The sequence below is a fragment of the Cynocephalus volans genome, chromosome 16, assembly GCF_027409185.1.
Source record: "Cynocephalus volans isolate mCynVol1 chromosome 16, mCynVol1.pri, whole genome shotgun sequence".
In the NCBI taxonomy this organism is placed as follows: Eukaryota; Metazoa; Chordata; class Mammalia; order Dermoptera; family Cynocephalidae; genus Cynocephalus; species Cynocephalus volans.
In genome coordinates, this window is record NC_084475.1 from 34,999,564 (window position 1) to 35,017,873 (window position 18,310).

Genomic DNA, 18,310 nt, shown 5'->3' on the forward strand with positions numbered 1-18,310 from the left:
GTGCGTTTTTGTGGAGTGCATATCTGTCCATTAGATCAGGCTATATTATTATGTATTCAATACATACAAGAGGTCTTCAAAAAGTTCATGGAAAGATTCGTATTACCTATTAATTCTAGTTTTTTCACAAATTTTTGAAGTACCCTCATGTGTATGCTTCTGTTGAGAAAATGGAACAATTTGGTCAGGCTCCCCTCACCTCGGAGCCGGTTCAGGGTGGTTCCATAAACATTGTGTGTGGGTGCAGTGAGTGCACTTGCACAGCGCCGCTTTGGCTGGTGTTTTTACTGCCTTGGGTGCCTGCCTTGCGCAGCCATGCTTTTTCCAGACCTGTGGATTCCAAGGACCGTGTGGCCGGTTACCTAGCTCAGAAACCTGCATGAAGGGGTCTGGTGATGCAGCCTGGCATGGTGGGGTCTGGTGACCCAGCCTGGCATGTGAAAGGTTTGTGACCCAGTCTGTGAATGGGCTTGAGGGGTCTGGGAGCTCCAGACCCAGCCTTAGCTCAACCATTGGCCCGCTGGGTGCAGGATTACCGGCAGGTAAAAGAGCTGCGACAACTAGCATGGTCACCTAGCTTTACAATTGGCATCACGAACAGGATTAAGAGCTAGACAATTGGCATGTGTGAGGATTCCCAGGGCCTAGGCCTTAGCCTAGCCAGACAGTTTCCATATTCTTATGTATTTCTTTTCACTTGATTTATAAGTTCTTAAGAGGTACATTTGAATTTTCTCCTGCAAAACTTACTTTGCCTTATAATTTATATTCAATTTTTGTTTTATATATTTTGAGGCTATGTTGTTAAAAGCATATAGGCTCTGGATTATTATATCTTCTGAATAAGTATTTTTTTTAATCACTAAATAACTTTCTTTAGCCTTAATAATGCCTCTTCTGCCTCAAGTCTTTTTGTTTGACACTAATATTGTAACACTTTCTTGTGTTTATATTTTTCTGATATGTCTTTTTATATCACTTTATTGTCAACACCTCTGCATTGTTATGTTTTAGATGTTTTGTTTTTAAGCAGCCTGGCTACTCAGGGCTTAAGTGACACTACTGGCCATGACAAACAATCCCAAATCTCGGTGGCTTAGCATAGCAAAGTCTTAAAAATTAGTCTTTAATCATTATAGTCTCCTTCGTATAGATCTTTTGTGTGTGTGTGTGTGTATACTTTTATCTCTAATTTTTTTATTTTACTGCATTTCCTGGCAACCCCTCTCAGTATTTTTCCCCCAGTATAGTTTGTAGGGTTTCTTGATATGTGCTCATCTTTCAGAGGCTTTTTCCTTGCTCCTAAGCAGTTTTCCAGTGAATCCTAGGTTGTAAAAGTAAGCACTACCAAGTGATTTCACTGGATTCTTCTGGAACACTAAGGTCCTCGGTCTTCAATGATCCTAGGTGAATCTTAATTTTAATTTCTTGATTTGGGTTTTCTACACATTCGGGTAACATAAATTGAGACATGCGTAGCACCCAACTAGTGCCTCCAATTCTTATAAATTGTTTTTTATTTTTTAACCAAGATTCCAGGCAGAGTGTGCTTTCCAAGACCAAAGGATATAGTTTTTTCTCATTTCCTTTTCATTAAGCAGGTAGTTCTTTAAGGTCCAGAGCCTTAGTTAGAAGTTCAAGTCTAGGCCTTTCTTCCACCTCCTGGAGTTCCCTTCTGCGGTGGGACCTGAAGACCTCTGTCCAGTCCCAAAACCCTATGGGCTATGTTTTAATCAATTTTCTATCATAACTCTTTATTTCTGGAGCTTGGGAATTCCCCTTGGTTTCTTTCAAGCTTGGAAATGTAATAATTATCTTTTGTGTATTTAGTCTATTTCATACAGCATTTCTTGTATATATAATGTTATATGGCATTATACCTTGTCAGACATGCCGACACTTCCTACTTTCTCTTTTTCAGCAAAGGGAGAAAGCAAAGGGAGAAAGCTCAGAGTGAAAGCTCATGGGTTCATTCTCTAGCTCGAATTTAATAGCATTATTTTAATTATATTTAATTTATGTGACCATTTATTTTAGGGGAGTGATACAAATGTTACATACACTAGTGATACAAACCTTCTTTTCAAAATAACTTTAATTAAATAGGTCAGTTTCTAGAAAAGTATTAGGTAAATTCACAAATGTTCAATGGCTGTGACAAAAACCATAAAGGTGATATATCAATACTCAAGTTTATAGAATACTTGAAAGCATCCGATGCTCTTCTGAGCTTTTGTCCCCGTTTGTTAAAATGTTCTTTCATGCTTTAACAACTCAGACAGGAAGATGTGTACTTTCAACACGAATCTGAGTTGAGAATGTGGGAAATGGGTTACCCACTTTGGGGAAAAAAATTTTGAGCACAGTGTGAGTGAAATATTCCCTTTGAAACAAACAATAGAGGTCAGCTGTACAGTAGAATGGGCTAGATTATGATGTGGTAATAAATAACCCCAATATCTGGGCAAAATATGGGCAAAACACAATAGAAGTTTATTTGTTCACATGGCCAGTGAGCTTTAGCCGGGGCCTCTGCTTATCATAGTTACTCGGAACACAGCATTTCTGAGCCCTTCCCCAGCCACCAAGGCGGGGAGGAGATGTGGCACCCCACACACTTGCTCTTAAGTCTTCTGCTCGGAAGTGCCATCTGCCACTTCCACTCCTTTTTCATTAGCCAAAGCCAGTTGCATGGCCATGCTAACGGCAAAGGGTGCAGGGAAGTGCAGTGTCACCAGCACCCACAGTGGCCGGAGCCAGCAACATGTGGTGAAGGATAGTGCTCCAACACCATCCATCAAAGAAACCAGAAAGCAGTTCTGAGACCTCCTCTAGATGGAGACATAGTAGAGTCAGACTCGCGTTCACAATGCCTCAACCTCTTTATTAGCTCCGCTCTGTCTACAAACCCCCCAAATTAAGTGCAGTACTTGCTACATATGAATAAGGTAAAATACCTGCCTTTATGCTCTACTGATCTGTTACCTTCCAGCACTTTCTTCACAGGGTCTCTGCTTTGTGACGAAAATGACTCTTGAAAGGCAAAGGCTCCATTTATTCTCTAGCATCAATGAGTTCAGGAGTATTTCTACGTTCTATGAAGATTTGCGCAGTGGTGAAATTATCTCTCACCCAGATTGTAGTAATCTTCATTATGTTTTGTCCACTGTGACACATACTTCAATTAAACCACTGCTCCTGATATTATGTTTTAAATGAGGGAGATGTAATACCTTAAACTCAGACAATGCATTATAATTTACAGAGTACTTTAATATGTATGATATTTATTCTCCACAGTCACTGTAATGTCGGGTATTTATGATCTCCATTTAAAACTGTAAAAATAGGGCTGACCGATTAGCTCAGTTATTTAGCGCACGGTGCTGTTTAACACCAAGGTCCAGGGTTCAATCCCTGTACTGACCAGCTGGCAAAAAAAAAAAAAAAAAGAAAGAAGGAAGGAAGGAAGGAAGGAAGGAAGGAAGGAAGGAAGGAAGGAAGGAAGGAAGGAAGGAAGGAAGGAAGAAAGAAATGTGGTGCTTATAAAATTACAAAACTGATCAGCTAATCTCAGAGTTAACCAGCTTGTCAGTACTCACTGTACTAACTGTGGGACTACAATGCAGGCCATAACCTCATATCTAGGATTCCTTCAATTATTCCATGCTGTTGCCCATAACTCATAAACATCAACAAAACCTGCAGAATTTAAGCTGACAGTATCTATTTATTTTAACTCCCTTCATATTTATTTTGAGACTAAGACCAGCACCCTTTTGTGCTCTGTCAGACCAATAGAAATCGGATGTCTTCATTTTTTTTTAAAGGTTGACTCTTAGGCAGAGGACTAGGGAAATAATGTACATGCTCATTTTGGGTATTTCAGGCTGAATAATTCAACACATACTTATTCGGTATCTACTTGTACCAGAGGTGGAGATGTAATAGTGAACAAGACAGATACGCTACCTGTCATCATGAAGCGTCAGGTCTAATGGAGAAAGCAACTATAGCAGAGGGTGAGGAGATGCGGTGACAACAGGTGACACTTTTTCTTTCAGTGCTTATTTTCAGGCATTGCACATCCTCCCTCTTTTATTGGTGAGGAAACTGAGGCACAGAAAGATGAAATAACTTGCCATGTGACACACAGTAAGTGACAGGACTAAGATCTGAATCCAGCTGCTCTCAATAGCAGCATTTTGCTCCTTTACAAGTACTAGAGGGTTGAAGTCAAGGAGTACACACAGTGACTTCATGTGACAAGGGGTCATTGTAAGGAAGTCTGCAGCAGCGTGGGAAACCCAGACGTCAGTCCCTCTAGGTTCCAGGGCTTTCAAAACTGGGGTCTAGCGCAGGCCTTCTCTCTGCTTCCCCACCCCCACCTCTATCACTGAACCACTTGGTTTGCTCCCCCCTAAGTCTATCTAGTGAGTCTCTATTTGGTACAGGATATCTTGCTCCTGCCAATTCCCTGTTGCCTCACTCATACGCTGCCTCTTGCTCACTGTTTTGCCACTAGGGTGCAGGTGTAGTTTCAGAAAACATGCAGGGTTGAAGCCAAAGAGAGAGTCTGGAGAAAGAAACAACCCGATGCTGTGCTTTTGAAGGGATCTGTGGGATTGGCAGGTAGAGACACAGGGGAGCAGCACTGAGTTACTGGGGGTCGTGTTCATTGTTCTAACTCCATCATCCTGTCTCCATGACGAGAATGAGGCTGGTCTGTTTGTTCCTCTACATCCTCAGCACACAGCAGACACTCCACACACCTGTACTGAACAAATGGAGCAAGTGCAGACTGGAGGCACTTTTTTTTTTTCATCTTAATGTTGTATTGATAGTAAAGGGATTTGACTTGGATCCCGGAGAAGTTGATCAAACTGTACTGGCCAGCTGCCAAAAAAAAAAGTTGATCAAATTCCAAATGTTTGGTAGACCCAGAGTGACGTGGAGAAAAGTCTCAATAAGACGGAGAGAGGCACTACGTTTAGAACTTTAACATAAAGGTTTATCATGTTTACATTTAGATGTGTGCCTACATCATGACCATTCACCCTAAATGAATGAAACTGTGTGGAAGCCACCAAAAAGAAAAATCTATTATCATGAGAAATAGGGATTTACTGAACAAGGGCAGGGGATGAAAATACGACAGGAGAAATTCAGTGTGAACAATGGTCAGCTTCCTACAAGAACATATAGATTGGTCACAAATTCCTCCAGTATTTTCCTATTTCCCCACACTTGTCTAACCAAGTAGACGAATATAAATGGTTCTGGGCTCAGCACTGACTACAGACAAGAGATTAACGATGAATCTTTAAATATTCAAAGAAAAAAGAAGGGAAATAGCATTAGTCCGTGCTTCTCAGGAATGTTAGGCACTTTATTTTGTTACTTCATCTTTCAGCCACTCAGTGAGGTAGGAGGTACGTCCTTAGGTTAGAAATAAACAAGTGAGACTAGGAGACTGTGATCTCCTCTGCCCATGCATATTAAGTAATATTCTCGAATTTACACAGGGGAAGAAATATATGCAAAGTCAGGTCTGTCTTTACTCCAAAGCATGCATATTGCTTTTCTTGTGGAAAACATATCTATTAATGTCCACTGAAGCATATTTTATTAGTTGTTTGCATTTCCTGTTTCTGCATTTTTTACTTGGTGCGTGTTTACTTATTTAAGCTGGTGGGAGAAGTGACTTTCTGCATGCAGATAAAATTGGTGATCGTGGTCCTCATTCACAGTAACTGCATGAAGTCTTTATTCTAATTTGGGGTCACTTACAACGGATTCAGTCCACAGACTTGGTTTATTTCAAGTGAGTTGAAAATGTTATCCTGGAATCCCTGGGTTTCCTTTTCAAAGAATATAAAGCCCCACACAGTTTTTTACACTCTTGGCTTTGCTTTTTTTTCAGACTGCTGTCAGAGGATGTAGGAATGGACATCCCCTTTGAGGAGGGAATGCTGAGTCCAGATTCTGTGGACATGAGGCCTGGTGAGAGGAGCGTTTGTTCATTTCCCTCAGTGGTATTCCACATCAGAACATTTTCATTTTTCAGTGAAAGGACCATTTCCTATGCATCCACCTTGTGATTTCAGTGATAAAAGCAGAGAGAAAAAAAAAAATGTGTTAGAGGAAGATGTTAGGCCCAATTTGGTTATTGTCAGAGTCGACTTGAATATTGAGGCTTAGTAGTGTGCCCCACATTTTATCTCTTGGGCCACAGCTTTATCTGCCAATGATTCCAGTTCTGTGATAATTGGCTACGATATGTCATAATACCAAATTCTAACTAATATCTAAGTTCACCAGATTTACATGCAACTGAGAATATTTAAAATTGGAAATGTGTTATCAAGAATGCTCGATATCCTAATTATGAAAAAACAAAACAAGCAGCCACCCTATACTGTAAGGGTTTCTAACCCAAGGCATACACAAAAAGGAATCTTAAATTTTCAGCTGCAACCTACATGACTCTCACTTTGTGCTAAGGTCACTCCCCTGCACTGTACCTGCTCCAGGAACATACCAAGATCCTGAACTGTGACATTATCAGCCAAGCCTAGAATGGAGTAGGAAGAAGGGAAGCAATTACATTTGCTTTCTGTCCTAGTGCATATTTAAAGTGCATTCTTCAAAATATTAGTCATGTGACATAATTATTTTTAAATGTTCTATGGCCAGATAAGCTTGAAAGCCATTGTATGTCTATTCCAGTCTTCAAAGTTCACAATGCACTTTCAAACAGTAAGGCACTAAGGCTATAGTTATTCTATATGGCAGTGGCTAGCCACATGTGACTATTTAAATTGATTAAAATTTAAAATAAATTTAAAAAATATTGTTCTTCAGTTGCACTATCCCCATTTCAAGTGCTCAATAGCAATATATAGAACTTATTTTGTGTGTGTGTGGCAACTGGTCAGTACAGGTATCAAACCCTGGGCCTTGGTGTTATTATATAGGACGTTTCTATCACTACAAAAAATTATTTTGAATATTACTGCTCTGAGAATTCCAGTGTTTTTCAAACTTACTGGTTGATAGAAACTTTTTCACGAGTAATGAATAAACCTTTCCAAGTTACATGGAACACAGTCTGAAAAGAAAAATCTTGGTGACAAAAGAACACTGCCAATTTTCTTAGAGCAAGGCCAGAGTTAGAATTTTCCAGAGTTGAAAGGTATATGAAATGACCCTGGGGAATCCTGTCATATCTGTTTTTAAGCCAAAACAAACTGTTTTCAAGCCAAGACAACAAACTGTTTTCTTCCTCTATACTCTTACCCAGAACACTTCTGTGACCAGATGTGTAGGGATTTTTCCCCACACACCAAGCAGTTTTCCACTGGACACCAACTGAGTGTCCTATAATTCAATTCAATTCTGACATCATCTACCTGGAGATAGTGCCAGATCCCACAGGTTGAGGGCTCAGTCTCACAAGACTGCCCCCACTTCAGACACCAGTTGTTAAGTTCCAGGTTGTGACCTGTGTTTCTGACTGCTATAAATCAGGTTTCTCGCAACCTCCCTCCTCAAATTCAATAATTTGTTTGGGTGGCACACAGAACTCAAGGAAACACTTTACTTACATTTACCAGTTTGTTACAGAGGGATATTACAAAGGATACAGATGAATAGCCAGATGAAAAGGTGCATGGGGCAAGGTACAGAGTAAGGGACATGGAACTTCTATACCCTCTCCAGGTGTGCCACCCTCCCAGCACCTCCATGCACCCACCAGCCCAGGAGCTCATCAAACATTGATGTTCAAGAGTTTTCATAGAGCTTAATACTCATCCTGCCCTCCCCCACCTCCTTCCCAGAGGTCAGTGGGTTGGACTGAAAGTTCCAACCCTCTAATCATTTGGTCTTTCTGGTGACCAGCCCCATTCTGAAGTTCTCTAGGGTCCCCAACCCTAAGTTACCTCAGTGATCACACGGGGTTGCTATGAATAACAAAAGACACTCCTATCACTCAGGAAATTCCAAGGGTTTTGGGAGCCCTGTGCCTGGAACCAGGGACAAAGATAAAATGTATTTCTAATTATAGTACATTAGATTATCTCTCTACCTTTGTTCAGTTGAGATAAACTTGTTAAAAAATGACTTCTCCAGCTCTGCTTCTATTATGAAAGGCATACGAGCAGCAAGATGCATCCTGCAGTGAAAGGGTATGAGTTCTAACATAAGATTATCACTCATGTTATGGGATCCAATGTCAAGCAATGTCAACATAAGTAGTGACTGCTTGGGTGTGTTCAAAGCATGTAACCTGGGAGGATACCTCAGGTTTTATCTTTAAAAGCAGTACAGACAAGGGAAGATCACTGAAGATCATATATAGTCAGCCCTCCATATTCGTGGGTTTTATGTCCTCAGATTCAACTAACCACAAATCAAAAATATTCAGGGGGAGGAAAAACAATAAAAAATAACAATGCAATAATAAAAAATCATACAAATTAGAAAACAGTACAGTATTTATATCTCGTTTGCAATGTGTTAGGTATTGTAAGTAAAGTAGAGATGGTTTAAAGTATACGGGGGGGGGATATGCATAGGTTATATGCAAATGCTATGCCATAACTCAACATTATAGTAGTATAATTCAATATTATAGTACTGTCAAGTTCTCAAGCCTGAGCAGGAATGTTCTAAAAACGTAGTTTTCTCCCCATTTAGCAATAGATTCCACTTCCTGTTTTTACATGGCCAAGGCTGATGAGGCTGGGGGTGCCAGTACTGAGGCTGAAGTCTAGAAGAAGGTCCAAATCCCATATAAGGATTTCTAAAAACGTAGTTTTCTCCCCATTTAGCAATAGATTCCACTTCCTGTTTTTACATGGCCAAGGCTGATGAGGCTGGGGGTGCCAGTACTGAGGCTGAAGTCTAGAAGAAGGTCCAAATCCCATATAAGGATTTTTATCAGGTCTGCCTTTGCTGAAAGGGCCTTAAAAATGTTTCTCACTGGGGCCCAAATCCACTCTTGGTAGCCATGTATGTGGTTTAATACCTGGTGTTGCTTTTCCTTCTTTAGAACCTCCTAATTCTCTGGATCTTAATGACTCTCATCCTCGGAGAATCAAGCTCACAGCCCCAAATATCAACCTTTCTCTGGACCAAAGTGAAGGATCTGTTCTCTCTGATGATAACCTGGACAGCCCAGATGAAATTGATATCAATGTGGATGAGCTCGATACCCCTGATGAGGCAGATTCTTTTGAGTACACTGGCCATGGTAAGTCCCTGAATTGGCAAGGCCAAAGTTTAATAAGTGAAATATTATCTAAGGGACATCAGGAACAAACATCCTGTTTTTGTACCAGTGGCTTTCTTCTGTGATTTCTAGAAGCTTTCGTTTGTATCTCAAGTCACAGGTGGCTGTGATTGGCAGTTCAGAGCTTGACAGAGCAGATAGAGTTCACAGAGGTCACGACCATTGCTCCTTCGCTAAACCTCTACTGTAGGCCAGACCTTGTGCTAGGCACTGGCGGTAAGAGAAGGCTGTGTTGTGAGAAAACCAGGGCTGGGTTTGAAAGAGAAAGAGAGTTTAATCTGGAAGATAAAATTTGAACGGGGGTTTGTGTAAGCTCTCACTGTGTGGAATGTTCTTTCCCCCAGAGGCTTGCATGACTGGCTCCTTCCCTTTAGTCCAAGTTTCCTTGGATGTCATCTCCCAAGAGAGGCCCTTTTTTTGTCCTCTGTAATGGAAGGTGCATCCCACCTGCCTTCCCACCACCCAGTCACTCTCCAGCTCTGTATTCGTCTTATTTTCTTTGCATCACTAATTGAAGTTGTGTTACTTACCTATTTGTCTGCTTGATTGTTTGCATGTTTATTGTCATTCTCTTCCCATTAGAATGTGTGCTCTTTGAGGACAGGGACTTTATTATGTTTGGTGCTATATCTCCAATAAAGTAGGAAGGAAGAAGGGATGGGGTGGGTGGGGTGGGGGAAGGATAAAAAGGAAGAAAAAGTTGCCAGACCAAAGCCAAACCTGATGTGAGTATCAGTTTCACTTTAGTTCTTTCTCTTGCTCAATGAAATTTGGTTTGTTGAGAAGTATGTGCAAATATAAAGCATTTGCATTAAAAAAGGACATCATGTCATTACACATTGTAGACATGTATTGAAACATCACACAGTACCCCATAAATATGTACAATTAGTATATGTCAATTAAAGATTTTTAAAATTTCTTTAGTTTAAATTCACATTTAAGTTGGCTGGAGGTTTTCAAGATGGCGGCGGATGCGGCGGCTGGCGCGGAGTAGCTGAGGTGGAAAAGGTGGCCACTGGGCCTCAGGCAGCCGGGAAACTTGTGGACCTTCCTCTGGCCATCTCTTAAGGGAGGACTGCTGCTGCTGGCCGGTCGTGGGGGCTCAACGCCACTTTGCCCCCGGCAGGAGAGGCTGCCTCATTTACAGGCAACAGCTTTGAAGTGTGGAGCAGGAAAAGAACTGATTCTTAGCTGCAAAAGTGAGTCTTGAAACAGGGAACACGGCGCCAGGGCTGCTGTGGATGCAGCCAGGATCCCGGAGACCGGGGCCGCGCTGAAGAAGGCGGCCAGCTGCCCTATTCAGGATTCGAGGTTTCAGGCCGGCATTAAAGAAGATTCCTGGGAGCGCCCGAGTGGCGCCGCGACTGAACAGCCCGAGGCGGCAGCGCCGAGAACACGGAAGGCAACAAACCAGAGACAGAGCGAGCGCCCGACCTGGCACAGCACTGTGAGTGATCCCTGGCACAGCTCTGTTCGGGGGGGTGGATGCCCACGCGGCTTCCGCCTGCACCACCAGGCCACTCATTGCCCCGGTGCTGCCTCCATTTTCCCAGGTGCGGGCAGCTCCGCCCTGCTCGGCCATCACTGAGCCCATTTGCTTGGCCTGGCGCGGGGCTTTCCGGACCCTGCGGGCCGACCTCCTCTCCCACTCCCTCCGCGGTTCTCTGGCAGGGCTGTGGGTGTGGGGCGTCCCGACCAGTTTTGGGAGGGCTAGGAAGTACGGGCGGGCCGACTGTCACTCCACCACACCCTGGACTCAAGCCCCGGTAAACTTCCTGTTACTGGGAGGCAGATACCATCCCTGCGACCACCAGTTTGGAAAAAAGCCTAACGAATTTCTGGTTGGGAATAGTGTGGTAGGAGAGTTCCCAGGTCCGCTTGAACCTGCCGGAGAGCAGGCTGCAGGCGGGCACTAGACTCGGTTTATACCGGGGGGATACAAAGGTGAACAAGACCCGAAAAAGATCTACACAGTGCTACAAAGGCACCCAGAGAGACCGGTCGTCTGTGCCTAGCAGAAACCTGGTAGACTTCCTGGGCGAGGCGGTGCTGAGCAGGGTCTTGAAGGCCCAGCTGATAGAGGAGGGGTGCAGAAGACACGCCCCAGCCCAGCACAGTGTGCACAGAGGGGGGAGACGTGCGGCCAGGGAGGCGGAGACTCGACAGGAACCACACACCCGGTGGGGTCGCCACTGCACGATCTAACAGCCTGGGCCAGAGCACACGGAACGGGGAGAAGTCCTGTACAGAAAGTGAAAGCTCAACAGAGATCACACACCCTGTGGTACGTGATCCACCAGCCCAGCAGAGTACAAGCTGACCAGAAAGGTGGATCCCCGGAGAAGCCCAAGACCCGAGGCAACCACACACACAAGACACTAGAGGCCAACTGAGCAGTCACGGCGGGAGCCATACCAAATTGGCAACCACAGCAACATCCTAGTTAGTCATTAGTCTCAAACCGGTGGACTGTGAAACCCCCTGCCACAATGAATAAACACCAAAAAAAAGACACCAGAAATACAAAAAATCAAGAAAGTACACCACCAAAAGTTAATAAATCTCATACTCTAGATCCTATAGAACAAGAAGCCCTTGAAATAACTGACAAGGAATTTCGAGTGATAATTCTAAGGAAACTGAATGAGATACAAGAAAACTCAGCTAGACATCATGATGAAATGAGGAAAAGTATACAGGATCTGAAAGAGGAAATATACAAGGAAATCAATGTCCTGAAAAAAAATGTAGCAGAACTTGCTGAACTGAAGAAGTTATTCAGCGAAATAAAAAACACAACGGAGAGTTTAACCAGCAGGCTTGTCGAAGTTGAAGAGAGAACCTCTGAACTTGAAGATGGGCTGTTTGAAATTACACAAGCAGACAAAAAGAAAGAAAAAAGAATCAAAGGCATTGAAGAAAATCTGAGAGAGATATCAGACAACCTCAAGCGCTCAAATATCCGAGTCATGGGTATTCCAGAAGGGGAGGAAAATGGAGATTCCATTGAAAACATATTCAACAAAATAGTGGCAGAAAACTTCCCAGGTATAGGAAAAATCACAGATCTTCAGATCCAGGAAGCTCAACGATCTCCAAACGTATTCAACCCAAAAAGGCCTTCTCCAAGACATGTCATAGTCAAATTGGCAAAACTCAGAGACAAAGAGAGAATCTTAAAAGCTGCAAGAGAGAAGCGTCAAATCACCTATAAGGGAGCCCCAATCAGGTTAACATCAGACTTTTCATCACAAACCCTAAAAGCTAGAAAGGAATGGGATGATATTTTCAAAATACTAAAAGACAAAGATTGCCAGCCAAGAATACTCTACCCTGCAAGGCTATCCTTCCGAAATGAGGGGCAAATAGTATATTTCTCAGACAAACAAAAACTGCGGGAGTTCACTACCACAAGACCACCCTTACAAGAAATCCTCAAGGGAGTACTGGGTTTGGTTCCTGAAAAATAACTACCACTGCCATAAAAACCCAAGAAAAATCAAAACCCGCTAGTACAATAAAAATGGCATTCATGAAGAGAAAACAAGCTAACAAAAACACTATCTACAACCTAAGGAACCAACAAACAAAGAAACCAAACAGTAAATCAGAAAGCAAGGAACAAAAGACACCTAAGACAACCAAACAACCAATAAAATGCTAGGAATAAATCAACACCTTTCAATAACAACTCTTAATGTTAAAGGCTTAAATTCCCCAATTAAAAGACACAGACTGGCTGACTGGATCAAAAAGCAGGACCCAACTATATGCTGCCTACAAGAGACCCACCTCACCCATAAAGATTCACACAGACTAAGAGTGAAAGGATGGAAAAAGATTTACCATGCAAACAGAAAAGAAAAACGAGCTGGAGTGGCTATTCTTATATCTGACAAAATAGACTTTAAACTAAAAACCATAAAAAGAGACAATGAGGGACACTACTTAATGATAAAAGGACTGATCCATCAAGAAGACATAACAATCATAAATATGTACGCACCCAATGTTGGAGCAGCCAGATTTATAAAACAAACTCTATTAGACCTAAAGAAGGAAATAGACACTAATACCATAATAGCAGGGGACCTGAACACTCCACTGTCAATATTAGACAGATCATCTAGGCAAAGAATCAGTAGAGAAACACAAGATCTAAACAAGACTCTAGACCTATTGGAATTGGCAGATATCTACAGAACATTCCACCCAACAACCTCAGAATATTCATTCTTCTCATCAGCACATGGATCATTCTCCAGGATAGATCACATATTAGGTCACAAATCAAGTCTCAATAAATTCAAAAAAATTGGAATTATCCCATGTATCTTCTCAGACCACAATGGATTAAAACTAGAAATTAATAACAAACAAAACTCTGGAAACTATACAAACACATGGAAATTAAACAGCATTCTACTTAATGACATATGGGTCCAAGAAGAAATCAAGCAGGAAATCAAAAAGTTTATTGAAACTAATGAAAACAATGATACATCATACCAAAACCTGTGGGATACTGCAAAAGCAGTATTGAGGGGAAAATTTATTGCATTAAATGCTCACTTCAGAAGAATGGAAAGATGGCAAGTGAACAACCTAACACTTCACCTTAAAGAACTAGAAAAACAAGAACAATCCAATCCTAAAGTTAGCAGACGGAAAGAAATCATTAAGATCAGAGCAGAACTGAATGAAATTGAAAACCAAAAAACAATTCAAAAGATCAACGAATCAAAAAGTTGGTTTTTTGAAAAGATAAATAAAATTGACAAACCATTAGCTTGGCTAACAAAAAAAAGAAGAGAGAAGACTCAAATAACAAAAATTAGAAATGAAAAAGGCGATATTACAACTGATTCATCTGAAATACAAGGAATCATTCGAGACTACTATAAACAACTATACGCCAACAAATTTGAAAATCTGGAGGAAATGGATAAATTTCTGGACACACACAAGCTCCCAAAACTGAACCGTGAAGACGTAGAAAATTTGAACAGACCAATAACAATAAAGGAGATTGAAGCTGTTATCAGAAGGCTCCCAACAAAGAAAAGCCCAGGACCAGATGGATTCACAGCAGAATTTTACCAAACATTCAAAGAGGAATTGACACCGATTCTTTACAAACTATTCCAAAAGATTGAAACGGACGCAAATCTCCCAAACTCATTCTATGAAGCAAACATCATCCTGATACCAAAACCAGGTAAAGATATAACCAAAAAAGAAAACTACAGGCCGATATCCTTGATGAATATAGATGCAAAAATCCTCACTAAAATACTAGCAAACAGAATACAGCAACACATACGAAAAATTATTCATCACGATCAAGTGGGATTCATCCCAGGGATGCAAGGTTGGTTCAACATACGCAAATCAATAAATGTGATACACCATATTAATAAACTCAAACACAAGGACCATATGATCATCTCTATAGACGCTGAAAAAGCATTTGATAAAGTTCAGCACTCATTCATGACAAAGACCCTCTATAAGTTAGGTATAGAGGGAAAGTATCTCAACATAATTAAAGCCATATATGACAAACCCACTGCCAATATCATCCTGAATGGGGAAAAGCTGAAAGCTTTTCCTTTAAGAACAGGCACTAGACAAGGATGCCCACTCTCACCACTCCTATTCAACATAGTGTTGGAAGTACTAGCCAGAGCAATCAGAGAAGAGAAGGAAATAAAGGGCATCCAGATTGGAAAAGATGAAGTCAAACTGTCCTTGTTTGCAGATGACATGATCCTATATATCGAACAGCCTAAAACCTCTACAAAAAAACTGTTGGAATTGATAAATGATTTCAGCACAGTAGCAGGATACAAAATCAACACACAAAAATCAGTAGCATTTCTTTTCTCCAATAGTGAACATGCAGAAGGAGAAATCAAGAAAGCCTGCCCATTTACAATAGCCACCAAAAAAATAAAATACTTAGGAATTGAGTTAACCAAGGAGGTGAAAAATCTCTATAATGAGAACTACAAACCACTGCTGAGAGAAATTAGAGAGGATACAAGAAGATGGAAAGATATTCCATGCTCTTGGATTGGAAGAATCAACATAGTGAAAATGTCCATACTACCCAAAGTGATATACAAATTCAATGCAATCCCCATCAAAATTCCAAAGACATTTTTCTCAGAAATGGAAAAAACTATTCAGACATTTATATGGAACAATAAAAGACCACGAATAGCCAAAGCAATGCTGAGCAAAAAAAATAAAGCTGGAGGCATAACACTACCTGACTTTAAGCTATACTACAAAGCTATAATAACCAAAACAGTATGGTACTGGCATAAAAACAGACACACTGACCAATGGAATAGAATAGAGAATCCAGAAATCAACCCACACACTTACTGCCATCTGATCTTTGACAAAGGCACCAAGCCTATTCACTGGGGAAGGGACTGCCTCTTCAGCAAGTGGTGCTGGGAAAACTGGATATCGATATGCAGGAGAATGAAACTAGATCCATACCTCTCACCGTATACTAAAATCAACTCAAAATGGATTAAGGATTTAAATATACACCCTGAGACAATAAAACTTCTTAAAGAAAACATAGGAGAAACACTTCAGGAAATAGGACTGGGCACAGACTTCATGAATACGACCCCAAAAGCACGGGCAACCAAAGGAAAAATAAACAAATGGGATTATATCAAACTAAAAAGCTTCTGCACAGCAAAAGAAACAATTAAAAGAGTTAAAAGACAACCAACAGAGTGGGAGAAAATATTTGCAAAATATACATCTGACAAAGGATTAATATCCAGAATATATAAGGAACTCAAACAACTTTACAAGAAGAAAACAAGCAACCCAATTAAAAAATGGGCAAAAGAGCTAAGTAGGCATTTCTTTAAGGAAGATATCCAAATGGCCAACAGACATATGAAAAGATGCTCAACATCACTCAGCATCCGGGAAATGCAAATCAAAACCACATTGAGATACCATCTAACCCCAGTTAGGATGGCTAAAATCCAAAAGACTATGAACGATAAATGCTGGCGAGGCTGCGGAGAAAAAGGAACTCTCATACATTGTTGGTGGGACTGCAAAATGGTGCAGCCTCTATGGAAAATGGTATGGAGGTTCCTTAAACAATTGCAAATAGATCTACCATACGACCCAGCCATCCCACTGCTGGGAATATACCCAGAGGAATGGAAATCATCAAGTCGAAGGTATACCTGTTCCCCAATGTTCATCGCAGCACTCTTTACAATAGCCAAGAGTTGGAACCAGCCCAAATGCCCATCATCAGATGAGTGGATACGGAAAATGTGGTACATCTACACAATGGAATACTACTCAGCTATAAAAACGAATGAAATACTGCCATTTGCAACAACATGGATGGACCTTGAGAGAATTATATTAAGTGAAACAAGTCAGGCACAGAAAGAGAAATACCACATGTTCTCACTCATTGGAGGGAGCTAAAAATTAATATATAAATTCACACACACACACATACACACACACACACACAAACCGGGGGGGGGGGAAGAAGATATAACAACAACAATTATTTGAAGTTGATACAACAAGCAAACAGAAAGGACATTGTTGGGGGGGAGGGGGGAGGGAGAAGGGAGGGAGGTTTTGGTGATGGGGAGCATCAATCAGCTACAATGTATATCGACAAAATAAAATTAAAAAAAAAAAAAAAATAAATAAATTCACATTTACAAAGACTGGCATCTTGTAGTTTGTTTCACTACTAGCCAGGGTGGTATTCTCTGAAGTTATAATATTTGAAAGTGCAAGCAGGAAAGTCTTGGCCACAGCTATGGTTTTTATGCATTGTAAAAATTCTTCTAGTCTTAAAAAGCAATGCCACAACTAAATGATGCCCTAACTTTTAGAGCCATACTAATTCCACAGTTCCACTCATAGAAGAACATAATTAGGAAATTAGGAAATTCATCAGATTAGCTAATTAATTCAACCAATGGTCACTGAGCTAGTGGGACTACAACTATAACCCGTGCAGATTCTGACCCTCCTTTTACAGAGCTGAAGGCTTTACTTTGTCAAGTTAAAAAATGGAAGCAGCTAAACTACTTGTCCTACGGTGTATTATGTTTAAGCAGAGATTTTATATGACATTTTCATGGATTTCTAGTTGTCTGGGTATTTGATCCTGTAGGCTGAAATACACAAATAGAAAGTGAAAGGTGGTCTTGAATTCCTGTTCTTTTCTGCCATCCCAGAGAGTCTTCCCCAGCTACTCCATCCATCCCAGCTGCCCCCGGCTGCCAGCTTGTTTCCTGCTGACGTATTGACTTACCCCGCAGAAGACAGCCGTGGCGTGACTCTGCTGGTCCCTCCCTGTCCTCCTCCTTTACTGCCCTGTTGTTGGAAGAGCTTTGTCACACCACATCCAAACCTTTTATTTTTATAAATAGGAAAACTGTCAAGCAAAGCGATGGTGGCTGAGCAAACTGGTAATTAAAGCTGCCATTTGCTGACACAGGTCTTTGTATTTAGTTGACAGGGTTTTGTGGAAAGAACCAGTTTAATAGCCACATTCCTACTTCCAGGTCTTAAACTCAAAGGACAGAATTTTAACATAAGTTGAATTTTAAAATCCACCTTGACATTCAAATGAAAACTGTGTGTTCAGACACAGTTTTAAATAAACAAAAACATTAAACATTGAAAACACAAAGTACATCTGAATAGCTATTTTTGTAAATGTGCAGAAGTAAATAACTGACTGTATAAGAGGGATGGAATACAAATACATTTTAGCCCTGAAGTATGAAGTAAATGCTTGAAAACTGCATGTTTTTTGGATTTTTTTGTGCAAGCATTTTGAACTAGGCAAAACTTCTAAACAAAATTAGAGTTTTTAAGTTTCAGTTTTTCAGAAGCATTTGATGAGTAGCTTATTTTTTAAATGAAGACTTTCATAGTCCTTATTATGTATCATGATTCATTCTAGATTTTTGATAAACATTAACC

The 18,310-nt window shown here is 40.9% G+C and overlaps 1 protein-coding gene across 13 annotated transcripts in view; it reads left to right on the plus strand.

Moving 5' to 3' along the window:
• The window catches only part of PRUNE2 (prune homolog 2 with BCH domain), a 274,536-nt gene that overhangs the window by 210,033 nt on the left and 46,193 nt on the right, over window positions 1-18,310 (plus strand). For all 13 annotated transcript variants that reach the window (XM_063080981.1, XM_063080984.1, XM_063080985.1 and 10 more), the window contains exons 10-11: window positions 5,924-6,003; window positions 9,056-9,256. In XM_063080981.1, the coding sequence (XP_062937051.1) occupies window positions 5,924-6,003; window positions 9,056-9,256 (281 nt within the window). The remainder of the gene's footprint in view (window positions 1-5,923; window positions 6,004-9,055; window positions 9,257-18,310) is intronic.